At 39.8% G+C, this 20,761-nt stretch overlaps 1 protein-coding gene across 8 annotated transcripts in view; it reads left to right on the forward strand.

Annotated features, from left to right (window-relative positions):
* The window catches only part of mef2aa (myocyte enhancer factor 2aa), an 82,155-nt gene extending 67,398 nt beyond the window's left edge, over positions 1-14,757 (forward strand). For 5 of the 8 annotated variants that reach the window (XM_037683501.1, XM_037683506.1, XM_037683505.1 and 2 more), the window contains 5 exons: positions 8,745-8,929; positions 11,165-11,188; positions 12,489-12,618; positions 12,785-12,908; positions 13,102-14,757. In XM_037683501.1, coding sequence (XP_037539429.1) covers positions 8,745-8,929; positions 11,165-11,188; positions 12,489-12,618; positions 12,785-12,908; positions 13,102-13,438 — 800 coding nt within the window. In that variant the 3' untranslated portion in view covers positions 13,439-14,757. The remainder of the gene's footprint in view (positions 1-8,744; positions 8,930-11,164; positions 11,189-12,488; positions 12,619-12,784; positions 12,909-13,101) is intronic. The other 3 variants (XM_037683504.1, XM_037683508.1, XM_037683507.1) reach the window with 1 other exon arrangement.
* Positions 14,758-20,761: the final 6,004 nt, after the last annotated feature.

Here is a 20,761-nt window from a genome sequence, read left to right on the forward strand (position 1 = left end):
ATATATATATATATATATATATATATATATATATATATATATATAAAGGTGTTATATATATAAATAAACTGCTACTTACTAATTGTACTACTATTCAACAAAGTCCATGCTCAATAATCCAGGTATACATTCCAACAATTTTCAGTCAGGTCATCTGGACGGTTTCTTTTTAACGTTTCACCTTCCATCCAGAAGGCTTCATCATTCAAGGAAACACACAACACAAATCTTCTGGTTTTGAACCAGTTTGACATGACTGTCGACGAGGAAAAGGGCCGTCACCAGAGGAGGGGGTGTGCCAAAAAGACCATCTTAGCACCAACATAACTGGTTTGTTCCACTTTGGAGTAAACTGTTGGGGGCAGAATCAGTTTTGTGTTGTGTGTTTCCTTGACTGTTGAAGCCTTCTGGATGGAAGGTGAGACGTTAAAAGAAACTGTCCCGATGACCTGACTGAAAATTATTGGATTATTCCTACTTCGCGGTTGAACTGAGAACGGAAACTCCCGCAATAAACGAGGAACTACTGTACTTCCTTTTTTTTCTCCCAAATCAAACAGTTATTGATGTTTTTACTCATTTTAAAAGATTAATGTGTTAAACTAGTAGCTTAGCATATACACTGGAACTAAGTTGGAAAAGAAAATTTACAGTGGTTACAAACCTTCTAATTTCACTTTCATTTCAGTTTATGTTTTAAATTAAATATGCCTTGATATTTAGTTCAGTGAAGCAAACTAAATTTATATCTCTTGAAAATGAGTCCTCGTGACTCAATGAGGGTACCTGTAAAAATATTGATTAAATAAAAAATTTGAAGCTACACAGGCTAGCAGTTAGCGCTAGTCTCATGCTGAAATAGTTTTGCTTCTTTCTTTTCAACTGTTTGTGAAACCCTCTGCCTTTTATTCAAAAAGAGCTTAAAGTCTTGAGCTAAAACAACATCGTACGGGACAGACCTAATGTCATGTCACACCAAAACCATTTAACCAGCCTGTGATCTTTTTTTTTTCTTGGTCTTCAAAATGATCATCATCACACATTTTTAACTGTATCAGTTTTGTGGACAAATGATCTCAGATGCACTTGTACTTGTGTGACTGGCCTGACTCAGTCGGTCCAGATGGCTTTTTCAAGATTCAGCTACGCTGCGTACAATGCAGGTACATGCCACAAGGTGTAAAATACCTCATTCACATTAAAACAGACTCACCTCCCCATTCACAGGAGGTTTGCTAAATAGTTCTTCTTTTAAGTAGCTCCTTGTTCATCTTTCTTTTCGCTCCTCTTTCTAGTTACTTACTAAAATGTTATCAGATTAACAGGTTTCAAAAGCCAGAATGAACTTTCAGTTTCACATGGCATGCTTGTGTTGAGTTACTGTTTGAGTGTGTTTCTTAGAAATCATCTATATGGTAAACTGTTCTATAGACCAGATGAACACCTGCTTTCCTGAGAGCATAAATAACGGCTTGCTGAAGCAGCATCCACCTCACGTTGGACTGCCGCACTCACCAGCTCTTATTTCTAAAAGCACACAGATCACAAACAACATGTTGGAGGTTTTCCTCTTAATTCGTATATTTTATAATTTCCCCACCATGAGGACACTGATGACACCCTTTTATGTGCTGTGAAGACAGATCTGCTTGACATTCTCATGTCTGGTCTGGCATCTCCATCACATGCTCTGCTAGCTCACAGAAAGATGCAGATGGTTAATCATATCACTCTGTGCATCTCATTAGGTGGCATGCTGGATACCACAGACCTTTCAGTGCCAAGTAGTGCGGGCTCCAGCCCAGCGGGTAAGTCCTCCCGGAGAGATTCATTAGCTCTCTGTAGCTCTGTCCAATAGGCCTCCTGCTTAGCACATGGGCTGGATGCATGCATTTCTATTTGTGACTGCTTTGAGATCACTGTCATTATCACTGACTGATAGCATGTTGGTGAGATTATATTTTCATTGCAAGCAAAGATAACACAAGTTTCCTCTCAACAGAGGAAATTCATGAAATGCACATTAAAGCACCAGTGTTAAATGGGGGTTTTGTGGAAAGGCTTTAAACAAATAATATCCTAAAGGTTGTAGAATGATTTTTAAAGGATCTCTTTTTGGAAAAATAGAGTTCTGTTCTGACAGTTCTGGTGAATGAGGTAACAGCTAGACAGAGAGGGGCTAAGGCCAAAGTGGATTGTCAGTTACGGCAGGGCTTTAGTTGGTCTGTGCACGTAAAAAGTTTATCTATTACCCTTACAGGTAGGTAAACATGTTGCTTCCTTTAGTTTTGCCTTCTTCGTGTAGTTGTTCCTCCTCCTGTTTTCTTCCTTCTGTTGACAGGTGCAGCTGTCCCCACCTCTACCCTGACAGCCCTTATAAGGCCAGAGAGGGTCAGTGAGATGCCTAGACCAGCACAACCCTGTAGCTATTCAGGCCATGTCATTCCACTAAGTCCTTGGTACACAATGACCGGACAGGCTGTCATGGCTGAAATGTGCTCTGTGAGTTGTAGAAGCAGGTGGAGTTCAGTTCTTCTTCTCTGTGACTCAGCTTGTTGTTCTCCGTACGAGAGTGCTAGAAATGAGCAACATGTTACAAAACAGTAGGACATTCACAAGAACATATTCAGCTTTTAGACGTGTTTGGTCAGACTTTGACTGTAAAGACCACCAAAGCGTGGTCTTCAGAGCACGTTTGGTTTTGTACGCTTGTTGTGGTTACGGGCCTCTGCCTACACCTGTCAGCGATTATCTAAGTGTGAGCATGCTGCAGCTGTTTGTACCAAGCTTGCAAGAGGACCAAAAACTACATGCAGGATGACCCTGGTGTTGGATGACCTTTCCTGACGTGGTTGCTAAGACCACAGCTGAGGCGTTTCAAAGTGATCACATGGAAGATGTGTCGTGTAATTAATCCTCGGTGTGATGTGTCACCACGACACAAAACTGTAGAAGCAGAGGGAGATGCTGTATATTCGGCTCCTCTACTGGTTCTGTGATGGCTTCTTTGGATGGTTTATTGGATGTTGGAGAGTGGTGGCACAGAGGTTGGAGAAGGTGGGCCTGTGATCGGAAGGTTGCCGGTTCAACTCCCTGTACAGACAACATCAAAAATGTGGGGTGGAAAAGGTGAACCACCCACACCTGTCTTCACCTTCATTTGCCCCAATCTGGGCCCTTGAGCAAGGCCCTTAACCCCCACCATCTACTTCCACAGGCACCCTAGATAGCAGCTCTCTGCTCCACACAGATCTGGTCTGTGGTTGCGTCAGGAAGGGCATCCGGCGTAAAAAAAAAAAAAAAAATCCAAGTCTTCGTGCAAGGTAGTTTGCTGTGGCAACCCCTGAAGAAGGGAGCAGACGAAAAATAGGATGTTCGTTTAAATGTCCTGACTTTATGCTTTCCCAATGTCACTGGGGGGCGGCATGGTGACGCTATTGGTAGAGCTACCACCTCTCAGCCAGAAAGTCGTAGAATCAAATCCCAGGCGGGGCCCTTTCTGGGTGGAGTTTGCATGTTCTCTCCGTGCATGTGTGGGTTTTCTCCAGGTACTCCAGTTTCCTCCCACAGACTAAAAACATGCATGTTAGGCTGATTGGTAACTCTAAATTGTCCCTAGATGTGAGTGAGAGAGTGAATGGTTGTTTGTCTCGTTTGTCTCTATGTGTCCCTCTGATGGACTGGAGACCTGTCCAGGATGTCCCCTGCCTCTTGCACAGTGACTGCTGGACATGAGCACTAGTGACCCCCGTGACCCGAAAAGGAAAAAGCTGGTACAGATAATGGATAGATGGATGGATGGAGTGCCACTGGGAGCATTATTGCTCCCAGTGGCACTCCACATCAACATTTTGTTGCCAAATATTTTCCTTTTTTTGGTAATAAATACATAATAAAAAAAGCCATCCTATGGGTTTGAGAGTGGCGCAGTAACTAGCACCAACTTTTCTTTGAGTTTTGTTTTCTACTAAAGTGTATTGCGTATGCTCTGGTTGGTATTCTTTTTCTCAACAACTCAGTCATATCTAATTACCGGTACATGCTCTGGTTCTTGACTGATGAGAAAGTTGTTGTAAAACTGTTGATTTAAGAAGCTGTTTATCATCATTTTTAGCTGTACTGATCATCAATGCTGAAGGTTTACAGGTTTTTGAAGCTTATTTACAATGTGTACTTGTTCATGCTCAGCATCCACTTTTAGAATAACTTGTCTGATATTTTTCTCATTCACAGACATTTTTTTCTGCTTGAACCTAAAACACATGGAACATCAAGCACAATAACATTTTCTTTTCCTGAACTTAAAATGAAAACTGAATTGTTTTGCTTGTAAATACAAGGTCTTACATAATGCCCCTTTTCATACCGTGTTAATAATTCAGGACAATGAACAGAAGCCGAACAGCTTTCAACGTGCACAGGTTTTAGTTCGCAGAAGATTTTCAGTGAGAAGTTTGAAAAGAGAATGAGTGCAGACCTCAGAAAAGGTTGGTGAAATGTCCTTCTGGAAGCTCAGCCATAACTTTGTCCTAACTTGGTATTTGTCCACACATACACTTTTTCTTGCTGGCGAATCATTCATTATCAGTCAAATCAAGTCAGATGAGGACATAAGGTGGGCTAATTCAAATCTAAATGAGTAAACACAGCACTGCGTGAATGACAGTGTGACACATCGTCATCAGTGCTGAGAAAAATCCAAAATGACTGAGATGGTAACTGTTCCTGCTTTTGTATTCCAATAATATTTTGCTGTCACTCATAGAGCACATGCTGTGGACAAACACCGTGGAGCAGTTACATCAATCCGGCACAACACAAAACCATCTGATTTAATAATATTGAGTAGGTTGTCTTTGTTCCACCCAAAAAACATAGGTTTGGTGGTAGAACAAGGCGACATTTCCTGCAGAGTGAGACCTGACATAATGAGAATTACTGTCCGTTTATAGCTGGTGCTATGAGATTAATAAAATCATCCCATAACAATATTCTCTAGCACATTATTATGAGATAACTACTGTAATTTACTTTACCTGACTATGGTTTAAAGGGTGTAGATTACTGATTTTCATACTTGCTGTTGTTTGGTGTTTATTCATTGAGAACAGCTTTAAAAAATAAAATTAATAAATCATAACTTTGGTTATGTGAAACTCAAATTTCTTGACATCTGGCCTTGGTATTATCATTTCCACCAATGGCAAGTTTTGGATAGCAAATTGTTACAATTAGAAATACAATGAAACCACTGACCTTAAAACAAAACAAGCACAAAACACCTGTTACTTTTCAAGGCCAACCATTCCTTGAAGGAATGCACATCACCTGCAATCGTTCATCACAGAGTTTTAGACACAGACCATCTTATGTTGAGAAATGACTGAATTATTACCGTTTTGTTAACAGACAAATGCACTTCCAATCTTGGCCAAAATCATTATTGTTCACCTTCACTTTCAGTGGTGGGCAATAACTATGTACCTGGATAATTACACAGAAGCATGTGGGCTTTATAGTAGTTACACTTTACAGTAGTTCTCACTCTTTTGTGCACGATGGCGTCATAATAAAAGTGTCATTTAATGTCGTACAGGAGTGCATAATTGATGTTTTTCTTCCCAGATGTTGTGCGATAATATCTCTTTACAGTTGATGCTCGACACAACGTGTAATCTGTTGTTTGAGTAAATTGTTCAGGACTGAACAAGTGACTAACTGGACATGTTTATACAGACTGGTATGTATAATATGTGTAATGATGTTACAAAGCACAACAACAACATGGAGCTGTTGTGGTTCAGGAGCTGCAACAAGTCACCCACTAATGACAGGGATGGTGGTTCCCTCTTCTAAGTCAAAATGTCTGTTGTGAAAACAGCCTGTTTTGTCATCTCTCTCGTCTTGTTTTTCTACCAAACATTGCAGATCTCTGCTGGCATGAAGTATTCTAACTCCCTGGACTTTATCAGATGGGGCTTTATATGCCAAAGTGTCACATTTGCTGTCCGTGCCTTCACACAAAATTCTATTTGCGCTAACTTCCCATTCCCACTAAATGACGTCCTCGCTGCTTCTAATCAGGCTTGCTATTTTGAGGGGCCTTGGACATTAACTTTGCTAATTCTGTAAACACTGTTTTCTTGCAGCGGCCAAGTCTCGTGTGATCAAAGCCAGAGCTGATGGCGATAGCTGCTTGTACACACTGTTGATTCAGCTGTGAGATACTATTGTAGGCTTCATAACTGTTTATTTGGCCATGAATTGTTGCTCTCCTTATCTGAAGTCAGCGGGGGCTATTGTTCTATTATGTTTCTATGCAGGAGCCTCCTCGCTGTGCACACACTTTGTGTTTCGCTGCTGCGTGCTCAACACAATAGAAGAGTCTTCAGCTTGTTGAAGTGTTACTGATCTCTTGATATTGTGCTGGATAACATAATTTTTTCTTCCTCTTGTTTTCAGAGTTTAAAGCCTGTTTTTGGTTTTTGATTTAAAGATAAATTCTACTCAGACATAGACGAAGCAAGTCTGGTTCCAAACAAAAGTGCACTTGAAACATTATTTGTTTATCTGTTTTTATACCAGTTTACTGCCCTGTTTTTGTTAGAGCACTTTTGTGTGGAATCTGCTGAAACCCACTGCAAACCTTGAGATGAGTCATACATTATTTTTCTTTAAAGAGATAAAATGATGATGTAGGAATACAAAAAACAGAACAAATTCTTTAAAAAAAAAGAGTTAAAGGCCTAGCAACTCTTGAAGGAATGCATATTGTCCTCTGCTTTTCTTGACAAACTTCATAATCTTTTAAAGAAATGACAAAATTGTAGCCATTTTGATGAAACCTTGAAAATAACCGTATCAATCTGAGTATTGCAGGATGTCACATTTAGTGTTGTGAATGACTGGCAGCTACTACCACATCTTAGCTCTGTAACTACAGTAGTCCCTCACTACTTTGCAGTTTGTTTTTCGTGGACTCGCTCTATCGCGGTCTTTCAAAATAAGAGTGGACATGACACACAATTGGCTGACTGATGGATGAGCTGTACGATCGGCATGGAATTTTTATTTAAAATAAATTATTTTAAATTATTTCGCACCTGTTGCACCTTTGTGCAGCCCACACTGCAGGAGAAATTTCCTCTTGCAGCATGTCATGATCTCCGCTTTTCAGCAGAGAAGTGGGCGTGGCCAAGAGCACTGACAGGTTGCAGAGAGCAGCAGGTGGCAGAGAGCTGAGATCATGACATGCTGTGCTCTTTTAGAGCGTTTAGAGTTTAGAAACTTTGTTAGGGACATTGCAAGAGTGTGGGAAGGGTTTAAACCACCTTAATATATATCTGCACATAAATACTAAAATAAACTACTGCTTACTATGACTACTACTACTACTACTACTACTACTTGTGTACATAATTTCGTTCCATCACATGTAGCACATGAGATGGTTGTCTTGTATTTTTGTGTTGGCTAATGTGGAATAACTATGGCGGACATTAAGTGGATTTATTACAAAAGCTAATCAGTTATAGACGTACACTCCAATATTGATTTTCTAAAAGTTTTATAAAAAAAAATTGACTACTGCAGTTAATGATAAAATTTTAACCAAAGATCTCTTGCAGTGGGTAGCACTTAGAGAGTGTGTTGTGACTCTCAGCCACTACCACACCAAATTCTAGGTCAATATTGGTTAAAGTAAATGACTTATACACATTTTTGTGTTTTTTAAGGTTAGTCGGCTCTGTCAGCCATCTTGAATTGGGTTGACTCTTGTTTAAATGTGTCCACTAGTATGTGAAATATTTAGCTAACAGACAGACACATGAACACACAAACATACGAGACCGGAGACATCGTCATCATCTTCACGTTGCATTGCAGCGGGCGATGAACATGGCAACAGTTGTGAACAAAGCTGCAGACTGCTTTTGGCTCCACATGTCATCTTTTTCACCGACACACTTCCACCAACTAAACTTGTTTCTCAAAGACAAGATACAGTTTTTTTCTTTTCAGAGACGCTGTGTACAGTTCCACAGCTCATTACATGAAACAGTATCAGAAAAACTGTGGTATAAATTGTCTCAGACAGAAGTCTCAACAACTGTCGGTCTGTAACACTAACAGTTCTGTGAAAAATACTTCTCAAGTTGAATTTCTTGCTGAATTTTAATGATCTGTCCACACCCTTTGATAACAATCATCGTCAGGAGGTTCAGCTCTTGTGCAATGGAAAGAGAAATCTTAAAATGTGTTGTTTGGACTGATGCTTTTCTAAAGACAGATACAAAGGGAAGTGACTAATGACCATAAGCACAAAGGTGTGAATCTTTAAAGGACAAGTTGGCACTTTTCTGTTGCTAATGTGACAAAACAACATTTTATTGCACTTTTTTAAACTGTAATGGCCCGAGTTGTTTCTTTTAAGCAGTCACGGTACATTTGTCAGTGAACTGCTCCTCATCCCAAGATGCAAAGAACTGGCTTTGATGTAATCATTCACAATAAAAAATAAAAGGCTCATCAATTTTAAAATGGACATTTTATTTTTGTAAACGCGCAGGATAATTATCTGAGTCGATTAAAACTTCCCAGAGGGTTGGAAGCACTTAACGCTGCGTGCTGCAGCAAGCTGGAAAACAGCACGGTGCGAGAGGTTTCCTTTTGATGACTTGGGAGTGTTGTCAGTCACAGTCCACGGCTTGATGATGTGTTTCTGTTGCCATGCATCTCTGCAGGGAATGGTTTCGTTAACCCCAGGGGCTCGCCGGGCCTCCTCAGCACAGCCAGCGGCAACGGCCTGGGTAAAGTCATGCCTACCAAGTCTCCGCCGCCTCCTGGAGGGAACATGGGAATGGGAAGCCGCAAACCTGACCTAAGGGTTGTCATCCCTCCATCAAGCAAAGGAATGATGCCCCCACTGGTGAGTAAAGAGCACACCACTGCACATGAACATCACTAGCCTAAAGATCTTTGTCAAGCGACGGAGCTTTTTATTTTGTGCAGAATTTTTGCGTGCACAAGTCTTTGACGTTATCATATTGGCATAAAACGGTGTGCAGGTGAAGTTGCCACCTCACAAAGAACTTTGTTTATCAGTACAAGTGAACGTGCTCGTCTTAGTTCCTCACGCACCACGTTCCACTTTAATCACCTCCATAAAATCTGTGAACCGAGCCAAGAATCTCAAGAAACTTTCCCAAGTTTTTTTGGGTTTTTTTCTGTGTAAGTAGGAGGCTTTATTTTTTATTTTTTAATGATCAATATGACATTGCACCACGCCCTCAACATAGCAAAGACCTGGGGCTAAAGTAGATTGCACATTTTAACTTTCCAGCTTTGTGTGTTGCAAGTGGTTCAGTGAGAGCAGACTCTGGAAAAAAAAAGTGTTTTGCTAATGAACCTCTGGTTCCTTAGGGTGCTTCTTCTTTGTTCATTGTCAGCTTTGGAGGAATATTTAAATAACTGTATTATCATGTTTAGATATGATGTATGATATGAGATATATGACATATAAAATGTGTTATGATATATGATACAAGTTATACAAACCAATGTTATTTGAAATGATATACAATATGATACAAATGATACAATATTAGATGATATGATACAAAATGATATACTCTGTTCCACAAGATGATAGTTGTATGATACGTTATGAATGACACAAGGCAATATGATACAATAAAAAACATGGGGGAGTGGTGGCGCAGAGGTTAGAGAAGGTGGGCCTGTGATTGGAAGATCGCCAGTTCAAACCCCGGTACCGACAACATCAAAAATGTGGGTGGGGTAGGTGAAGCACCCACATCTGCCCCCACCCTCATTCGTCCCACTCTGGGCCCTTGAGCAAGGCCCTTAACCCCCACCATCTGCTCCTCCGGGTGTCCTAGATAGCAGCTCTCTGCTCCACACAGAGGGCTGTGGTAGCTCGGTGTCTGTGGTTGTGTCAGGAAGGACATCCGGCGTAAAAATAACTGCCACGTCTTCGTGCGACTTAGTTCGCTGTGGCGACCCCTGAAGAAGGGGAGCAGCCGAAAGAAGAAAAAACAACAAATGAAAAAAAAAAAAATCCATTACTACACGAGACCTTAGAATATGATATATCGTATTTTTAGGATTATAAGGCACATTAAGCGAAACAAGTTCATTTTGACAGATTTTTTAGCGCCGTGTAAAACATAAAATAGGTTTGAGTAAGCACAACCCAAATTAAAACATAAGGCGCACCGGATTATAAGGCTCACTGTCGATTTTTGAGAAAATTAAAGGATTTTAAGTGCGCCTTATAGTCAGAAAAATACGGTACTTATTGTCCATTTGTTTGGGACTCCCCAGTAGTTGCCTTTACCAACAATCCTGCAGAATACATAGAAAGCAAGACAGAGTCTGAAAAGGTTTGGCAGCAGCTGGAGGTTGCTTGAGTTCAGTTTGAGGCATCTTGGAGCTGCAGAGACGGTGGAGGGTGCTGGCTGTGGCAGGTCTGCAGACAGCCTGTCATTAGGCCATAATGGTATTAAATTAATCACATCTCAGTGTGACAGAGTGTAGATGAAGACTTAATCAGGGGCCCAGGGTGTGAGCCAGATAATATCTTGTCGCCCTTGTCGTGTCTTCCTACATCTATTGATTGAGTATGAGTATTAGGAGCCGCGGCCTGGTCGCAGTATGTCCTACAGCAAAGGAAAGATGGAGGACGTGCTTCTCCATCCTCGTTTCAGCCCAGGGAGGATTCTGGGTGAACAGAACGGTGTTGTCATTTATAGAAGAAACTTCCTCTGTAATTTCTTGTGACTGTTTTACAAATGTAGGCTATATCCATAACTCATACTAAGTTAGTTTTTAACCTCACTAGTTTTTGTCTAGAACTTTATTTACATTTTAAGCACTTTAAAATTGAACAAACAGCTTCAACATTTTATATCAACAAATTGTTGAATTGTAGGAACACGTTAGGAAACTGTTTTAAAAAGTTACCAGAGTGCTTCGTTCAAAATGAGTGCGATTTTACTAATCAAGTACTCATCAGCAGTTTTATATTCATGATTGTCCCTTTTACCATAAAATCTTAATAGCTACCACTTTCACCCCCAAGCAGTTTACCAGAGTTGTGCTTCTTCTCTGTAACTTTCCGCTTTCTTTCTGTTGAGGGTAGTCGGAGGAGGAAGAAATGGATTTGGTGAGTTTGACAAATGCCTGGGCACATGGCTGAAGTGTGAACATACCTCCAGTAATTAGACGCTCACCTGAAGGCAGTGCTCTAAGTGGAAACAACTAGAAATAAGAAAAAAAAGGTTTTGTCACTGCATGCTTTGGGTTTGGCTTGCAAAAAAAAAATGTCTCAGACTTTTTAAACCGGCTTATCTTTTCCTAACATGTGCTTGTTACTCATACCAGGAGTGTCAGTGTGTGTTACAGAGATCAAATCAGGGCTTCGGCCTTTTTAAACCGTTCCTCTAACTTGCAGTCAAGAATTGATGTTAAGCAATTTAAGAGCAATGAGTAAAATATAAATCAGCTACGTTTTTTTTTCTTCTTCTGGGGGACAGAAGATTACATCATTCCAAATGAAATCATTCTGTGAGATACTTGGGTTTGGTGAAGTCATTTGGCCGGATAGTGTGGAACAATTCAAGGAAGCCATCAACATTATGATGCAAGGCAGCTTGAAACACAACCGCTGGCAGCTGCACAGAAGTTTGTTATATTACACACGGAGGACTCGTCGTCACAGCATTGTTCTGAACTTCACCGTGTCTGCTTTTGATTATTAAGCCATTTGTAGTGTTGCAGCAACAAGCTGTGTAGGTGTGTTTGTGTGCATGCATGCCAGGCACAGCACTAAAAACCACCGTGTGCCAGGCTGGGTATTAAAATATGTCATTTTGTTTTTCTCTTGCACCATCTGGATTAGTTTTTTTTTATGTGAGTTTAAAGCTCTTTGTCCTGACTGGGTTCATTTTGTAGTAAAGTGTTGCACCGCAACTGGGCTAAACCAACTAATAACTTTATTCTCTATATTTAACAAAGTTAGAAAACATAAAGGACATTGCAAAGTTATTTTTTCGTTAAAGCTTTTAATTGAACACAAAAAAATAAACGTTTTATTTTACTGTTAAGAAATTAATTATTAGACTAATAAAACTCTTTATACTGTACTATACAATGTGACATCATAAACATGTGGTTTCTTGTATCCAGACAAGCAAAAAAATGAAATTGTTTAAAGGAAATCACAATTAAAACACTAACTTAGTGAAAACATTAACGATAATGATAATGTAAACATTCATTCTGATTCTGAATAAAAATGAATTAGGTTAACGTTAAAATTTTATTTATGAGGCTGCACTGCCACCTAGTGGTTGATTATCTCTGTCATAAAACAAGTTGAAAAGGGAACGGGCCTTTTCAAAGCCTCACTTTTGTGTTTTTCAGTGTTTTATTTATTAATTTTTTTGTATGTGTGTGTTCTGCAGAACACCCAGAGGATAAACAGTTCTCAGTCCAACCAGCCGCTCGCCACTCCTGTTGTGTCTGTTACCACCCCCAGCTTACCCCCACAGGGCTTGGTCTACTCAGGCATGCCCACCTCCTACAATCCTGCTGGTGAGTCTGGCCCTACTGCTCCCCACCCCCCCATCCCCAAGACAGAAAACAACCCCCTCAGCCAGGACTGTTTGCAGCACACGTTTGTTGGTTCAGTAGCTTCCAGTGTTGAAAGCGAGACGTGAGTTTGTTCTCAGTGTGTGCGCGGCTGCGTTTGTTTTCACAGAGTACCCGCTGAGCAGCGCAGAGATCTCCTCCCTACAGGGCTTCAGCTCTCCCGGGCTCTCGCTGGGCTCCATGTCGGCATGGCAACAGCATCAACTGGGCCAGGCAGCTCTTAATTCTTTGGTGTGAGTAACACACTTACAAACAAAGGCACGCTCTCCAGACGCCCCCACATCAAAACAGCACCCACAATGCTCTGTTATCGCACTGAATCACACATTTACATATTCCCGGATTTTTCATTTTGCCCCCTTTTTTTTTTCCATGTGCCTTTTGTTTTTTGTGCTGAACACATGGTGTCCTGCTCATCTGTTGCAGCGGTGGAGGTCACCTACCTCAGGGCTCCAACCTATCCATCAGCACCAGCCATAACATAAACATCAAGTCCGAACCCATCTCACCACCCAGGGAGCGAGTCACCCCATCTGGTTTCCCCCTGCAACAGCCACAGCAAGGGTCCAGCCGACAGGAGGTTCTGGGACGCTCACCCGCTGACAGCCTCAGCTCGTCTTGTAGCTCGTATGATGGCAGCGACCGTGAGGACCACCGGCCAGATTTCCACTCCCCGCTAGGACTCGGAAGACCCCCTGCTGGTGCTGAAGACAGGGAGAACCCATCGGTCAAGCGCTTGCGCATGGACACGTGGGTGACATAAGGAGGCCTGATCCAGTCCTCAGTCACCAGCCAGACAGAGAGAGAGAGGGAGGGATAAAAAAAGGAGCAAAGGTCCTTAGAGCTGTCAATATTATACAATTATTCAATCTACTTCAATTTTTAAGACTGAAACGTAACATTATCAGGTGTCAGGACATATCTAAATAAACTTTCATTCAGTAAGGGTAAAAAAAGTATCAGTAAGCTGGACTGAATTAGTGCACAAGCAGGTGATATCAGGTACTTGGTGCAGTTCAGGTGGCAGCAGAGAAACGTTAATAAGGTGGTAGATTATTGTAGTCACTCGTCTGGTCAGACACTTACATGTAGTTGCTGTTTTGCTGTTGTGCTCGCAAGTTCGCAAACAATCAGAAAAAACTGTGTTGCTTTCAGGCTAGGAAAACTATAATTACGTAAGATATCCACTGCAGGAACTATCTGAAACAATGCTGTAACCACACAAAAAAAAACCTTAGTCCAACGAGACTTCTTCTAATTTATTACTTTCATTCAAAAGACACAAAGCACAAGGAGTCCAGCAACTTTAATATGACAATAAACACACATAACATACATGAAACAATAATGTGGAGAGGTAACAACAATAGTCACTGCAATAAACGAGTCATTTTATAATTTCAAAAGGTGTAAGATGTAGAAATACAAAATTAGGGCAATGTACACCTATCCAGTGGAGCTGCTAAAAACGTTCACCTTTGTGTTAACAGCCCGTCAGTAAAACAAGCCAAAGCTGATTCTTTAGTTTTTGTTTTGTGCAGTTACAGTTCACTCAAATGCAGCCTCGTTTTGTCACGTTTTTATATTTGACTTTTTATTAATATTGTGCTTATTTACAGTGTAAAAAAAAAAAATCAAGTGAACCGAATCTTGAATCGAAATCTAAAGCCATGGACATTTGTACAAAACTGAAAAATTTGAGCCAAACCTCGTCTTTTGTTGTGTAAATATAGCGACTTTAATATATTTTACAAGGGTGCGAGTACACGCTGTATGCACCGCCGTTTTTCAAGAAAAGTATATTTTGCGGTTTACAGCCAAGTTTACAGGAGCGAACCCTTAAACAAATGTTCACTGGTCAATACTTTACATTTTCTTTAGTCCCTTTTAAATTGTTCAGTGTTCCTCCCACGTTCTTTTGTTATGAACGGATTTGTTTTGCTTCTGGTTAGCAGTGGTCGTCTAACTCGAAAACATGGTTCAAAAAGGGCGGTGTGGTTAAATTTTCACCGTATTCTTTCGAACTATAAGGCGCATTAAGCGAAACTAAAACATTTTGACAGAATTTTGAGCGCCGTGTACCACATAAAATCGGTTCGAGGTCAGTAAGCACACCCAGAATTAATACATAAGGTAAGGTGACCATATTATAAGGCTCACTGTTGATTCTTCAGAAAAATTAAAGGATTTTAAGTGCACCTCATAGTCCGAAAAATACGGTACTTTCAATTTATTTTGAAGGTTTACCACAAGGTGAAACGGTAAATAGGGTTTATTTCTTTCTGCGTTTTGTATCACCAGGTGCTGAGTTTACTGCTGTCCTTCAACTCTAAGGTCCAACCCCCACATTGATCAGATAATTGAATGTTTATGCTTTTATTTTGATAATTCTGTGCTTTGCGTGTGGGTTTTTTATAGAAACATTATGAAGAAATAATATCTTATCCGTTGTAGATGGCTCTTTGAAAATCCTCAAAAACAGGAGTTTGAAAAGTTAACGACGATGAAAATGTTGAGACTGGAGTTGATTTAAAACTGCAGCGATCCACTTTGGTCTTTTCTGCACTCAGAATAACCATCAGCCTGACAGTCCGGTCAGAATTAGACTATTTTTTTCAAACTCAGGTCGTCCAAAGAGTTGTCAACAACAGGTAAGATATTGTTTATAACCTCTTGGTAAAATCCCACAACAAACTCAACTACCTGTAAAGAAACAATGTAACTCTTTAAGGCCCTTTACATTATCCTGTTATCAAATTAAGCCTAAAACATAAAGAACAGTAGAGAAAATTGATCAATCATTCCCTTTTTTTGTGGTTGTAAATAAAAGCTTCACATATTTATGGTAATTGGCTCGAGACATTGTATGAGATGTTCATGCCCCTGCAGTGAGAGTGCTGTAGCCCTGCAGCAGGGGCTTCAGGAGCCAGGAAAGTGAGTCACTGAAGGTCTTGAAGTCAAGCTGATGCCGGGGTCATTACACTGTATAGTAGGAACAAAGGGGGTCGTGACTTGTTCATCCTAACAGCCATAAACCGTTCATCCCTGACTGATTCACTTTTACTGCTGAGAGGCACACGTTTTGTATGAGAAGTTTGCTGTACGAGACAGAGATTGCTCTGCATTCGCCACAGCATATCTTGTGTGTGTAAATTAATCCAAACCACTCCCACCCCCACACACACACAACTCCATCTGCTCCATAAAGGTTTACACCAACACAGATCTATGCAGAATCGAGCCCAGTTCATGTCTCACAAAGACAAATGATGTCGTCAGAGTCACGTTTAGTTTGTCGGGACAGAGAGTCAGACTGTTAGCCTCTTATTCTGAAGTGCCACCGCTGGAAGTTACTGGACTACACTTTTATTATTGTACGCTCATGGATTTGTTTGGACCTCATGTTCATCTAAATTTATTGCTAAACATTCTGCATAATATGTAACAGTCCATGTTGTAATCCAGTTTAACACAGCAGGGGAAAAAAGCAATAATAAATTACTTCAACAACAACAACAAAAAAAAAGCGATTCTCTGCCTTTCTCGGCAGCGTCACCTCGTAGTTGAGCACACGTTTTAGCACTTGATAACATATCAGGGAATTTTGTAGTTGCTCTGCCGATATGCACAGTTAGGAAATGCCTTATCCCAAAGAAATATTGCACCGTATTTTCTCTCATTCAAGAAAACCAACAAAAACAAATGTCATTGAGGCTTGAGCAGACCTGTCTCCTGGGAATAAACTCACACAAGAGAATGCATGGTGAATGCACGGCGACGCACTTCGCTCTGCTGGTCCACGTCTAAATTGTGCACAACTGATGAATGTGAAAGGAAAGGCTAATCAATGAACCTCCGTAGAGGCTTTTCTTCACTTTGCTGTGCAAGAGTACTCTGCTTTGCTTCATGGCTTTTATAAAAAACAAAAAAGAAAAGAAAAAAAAACAGAACTAAGTGTTTGGTAAGTGTTTGTAGTTGATAGTTCACTTTACTGAAAATAAAAGAAGAAGCTGTTTTCGGTTTGAATGTCCAAACCGTTTGGCGGCACAAGCTGGACTTTGTTGCCAATGATGAAATTATTTGTCTAAAAACGGAAATAGATTTTAAGTTAATCTGCTTTTCTTTTTTTGGTTTCGCTTGAATGTGTGATTTTATTTTCAAACGATAATTATTCAAGTGAACATTTTTATTCAACGAGATACTATGCTATAGATGTTGTACAAAATTTGTATTCTACACACAAAAGAAAAGTACAAATATTGGCTTTTAATGTGTAATTTAGTTTTTTTTTCCCTTCTCTTCTTCTGTATAAAATGAAGTAAACAACTCTTTCATAGAATTTGTTCTTCTGTGAAGTCCTGAACAGTATAAACGGTCAACTTTATTAAAACACGTCAGTGTATGCTCACTTTGTCTACTCATCTTTGAATATTTCCACAAACGAGCCACACGATGCTGCGCCACTTTGGACAAATATTGTCATATAAGTTTAGAAAGTTTATTTTGTCACAACTTTTAATGAAACTCACAGAAAATATAAACTTACCGTAAGTATTTGACGTTTGGTGCGTTGATGGCATGTCTAAAATTCATTTTAGAGACAAAAGGGCATTTTATTATGTAATTTTATTGACATAACGTGGAAATGGCTGCATTTCCAATAAAAATTAAAGACCTAACATGATTTAAAGGAATGCATTTTGCTTTCTTTAATACCAAAGAAATAAAATCTTGTGATGAAATGAGACAGAGTTGTAGCCATTTTGGTCAAATCTTGTACAGTCGCAGTTTTTTCTTATCTTTTTTTTTTTTTTTGCATAGGTTTGTCAGTCCTGCGACGTATACGCCAAAGCGACTTATATACTTTTTTTTTTTTCCATATTCATAAGGTAATTTTGGACTGATGCTTTAAATTTCAAAGAACTAGAACAGCGAGTCCTCCCGTGCCCACTCGCTTCACTCAGCTGGTGCAGGTGGAGGAACGCTGGAGAGCTCGTTGCTCTGGTCGCAATGGATGGATGGATGGATGGATGGCATCATGCCGCCCAGGTGAAATGAAGCTGTTTTGACCATTAAATAAATTCATAATAAACACGATGGGTCAGCAGTGACGCATAATAAATGCGACTTATACACCAGAAAATACGGTAAATAATTTTTATGCAGAAACTCCTAAAATATTGAATGATCTCAACAGATCTGATATAACTCAAAGAATGTGTTGGGAATGAGACTTTCACCTACTATTACACCCAATTTAAACTTTATTCCTGTAAAACTGCAGTGCAGCCCATTTTTGTGTTTAAGGATACTTAGCTGGGGCAGCCATCTTGACTGGGGTTGACTTTAGTTGCAGCTGAACACCATTTATTACTTTCTGTGTGTTTCCATAAAATACATATGCTGTAGATATTTGGCTAACAAACAGACACAGGTGAAACCATTATGGCCTCCTGCCACAGATGACGTTCGGAAGGAAAAAGCAGCAGCGACTCCAGCAAGTTTCACCATAAGTGCCTTTAAAAGTTAGTTGAGTAGAAGCACAACCGATCACAACTAGTTATTAAAAAAAATTAAAGTACATCTACTTAAATCTACAATCATCTCTCTTGTGCTGACATGTTTTCTCAAATCCTATCTACTGTATGTGTCATCTGGTGGCAACATTAAGTCCCTCCATGATGTTTCTCCAGTTTGACCAGCAGGGGGAGCTGTGGCACAACAAACTCTTCACGTGGTTTCAGGTCTGTTAGGCCTTGGAAATGAGATAAAACTAGGATTCTGTTTCACACCGTAACTGGTTCTCATGATCAACTTGCAGACATTTTATTAGGATTGGGTTTTCAGATTTGGATTTAAAAAAATATCTGTTTATACTGAAACCTTGTCAGATGATCCCTTACAAATGTGCTGGAGAACAATGGAAAAAAAAAAAGTCCAAACTTAATAAATAAGGAAGTATTGAAGACAAAGATATGTATCTATAGGTGCATCAGTAATTCAGATATATTAGAAAATAGGTTGTGTTAAAGAAGTTGAAATTCATCTGGAAAAACAAAGTTCTACAAATATATAAGCATAACAACATTAAACAGCTGGTGAAATGTGTGAATATAAATGACTAGCTGTGGACATGGATAAACCAGCTTTTCACAAGATGACTCATAACACAGTTTGATAAAGTCCTTATCCCCGAGGTAAAATTCTTTCAACCCAAAATTAAAAGTGAAAGCTCAAACTTCATCACAGTCTCACTGATGCGCTGACATCTAAACCGAATTGAAAAGTTGCTTTCAGTTAAAATGTGCGCCATCGTTTGTCGTCTCATTGTGCAACGCCGGCATACTTTAAAGCTTAATTAGCAGTTTAACTGGAAAAGTAACAATAGCAGGAAACATACAGAAAAAAATACACATTATTTTACTCTGAAAAGCCCGTTCAAACTAAAGATACACGCCACAGTACAAATACTACAGGTGCATCAACGTTACCTGCATTCCAGCAAGGGGAGGGCCTGCTGCACGCCTGCTAACTGCAAAGTCCTCTCAGGTCAGTGAAAGGAAATGACTCACCACTGATGAAATGGGTTTTACCTGTTTTCTCAACAGGACCCTGTGAAAAAATGTCAGCCGTGGAAAAGAACAAAATCCTACGAGTTGGAAAACTTTTCGTTCAAAACAGTGTCTGGGTGTTTGTAGATGTAAATTCTTCCTTTCTGCATACTGATACAAACCAAGAAAAGATCAGATTTCCAGAGAAGTGAAGCAGAAAAGGAATGTCGACCTGGAAGATAAGCAGCAAGTTTGAAAGTTAATTTATAGTCGGTTATTTTAAAATGATTGGAATAAAGTGTGAGAGGACATTCAGTTTTAAAATAATCTATTTATATCTGAGCTTGACGGTTTCTTGTTTGTATACGTGATTCAAAACAAGGACATTTCTGAGGATCTCTGATTATAAATTGTTGGCATCTCTTAAGACAAAAACCCTCCTAATAAAAGTTTGCACAATTTTAAAGAGGGAAAATGGCAGTAATTGTTGATACATGTTTGGCTGTTCTGCATGAGAGGAAAATGTAAGATTAACTTAACTTTTAGCAAATTTAAACGTGTTTTGTTTCTTACATTTCAGACTAATTCTCCACGAGTCCAGCCGCCCTATCGCTGCAACAACAACAAAACGGAGGCAGCTTTCCAAATCAACATTTCTGTCCAAAAAATAAAGAAATAAAACTACAAAAATTAAGATTTGCAAGTTTTCACATTCATGCACAGAGATGTTTTAATACTCATTAACTAATCCACCTTTTCTTTGAATGCATGTTGTGCTCAGCATGACTCAGCGCTTATTACCAAAGTTTTTTTTTTTAAAGTTCACCTAGTTCTCAGGCAGATCAGTGGAATGCAGCTGTTTTAATTAATGGCACTACTGCTGGATGAAGAATAACCTTAAAGTAAAGTGCTATGTGTTGTCATCACTGTAAGTTTCTGTGCAATGATGAAACTGGTTCTCTGCATTTAACTCATCACACCTGAGATACACCCAGGTGCAGCAGCGGGCAGCTATGTAAGCGCCCAGGAAGCAATTAGGGATTAGGTGTCCTGCTCAAGGACACCATGGCAGCAGGGCATGGCGGGGAGTTGAGCCCGTGACTTTGTGGTCCCAAGTCGGCTGCTCTACCTCTACCATCTTGGCCCTCCCAAACCCCCCTATAGATTGGAAAAAAATTAACACATTTTAATTGTAAACTTGAGCTTATTTAAAAAAATGTTGCAAACACAAAGGGGACTTAATTTTTACCTTAATAAATTGATTTCTTTGGGTCATGTTTTGTGTTTTATACACAATGACAGCAAGAGCAGAGCAGTAAAGGTCCTCAGGTCTGTTTTGGTGTCATGCATAGATGAGGATCACCCAAGCAGCGTAAACCTGGTATAAATGTGGGGGTTGGGAGCGTACTTAGATAGGAATGAGGATGAGGATGTAACATCAGTTGAAGAAAAACACCTAAACTCAACATAATAAAACTTTGCTTCTTAGGATGAAGCAAGGATATGTACAGTTCCTCATTGGTCCATGTTAGTTT

The sequence above is a fragment of the Nematolebias whitei genome, chromosome 10 (assembly GCF_014905685.2).
Source record: "Nematolebias whitei isolate Nwh7 chromosome 10, NemWhi1, whole genome shotgun sequence".
NCBI lineage: Eukaryota > Metazoa > Chordata > Actinopteri > Cyprinodontiformes > Rivulidae > Nematolebias > Nematolebias whitei.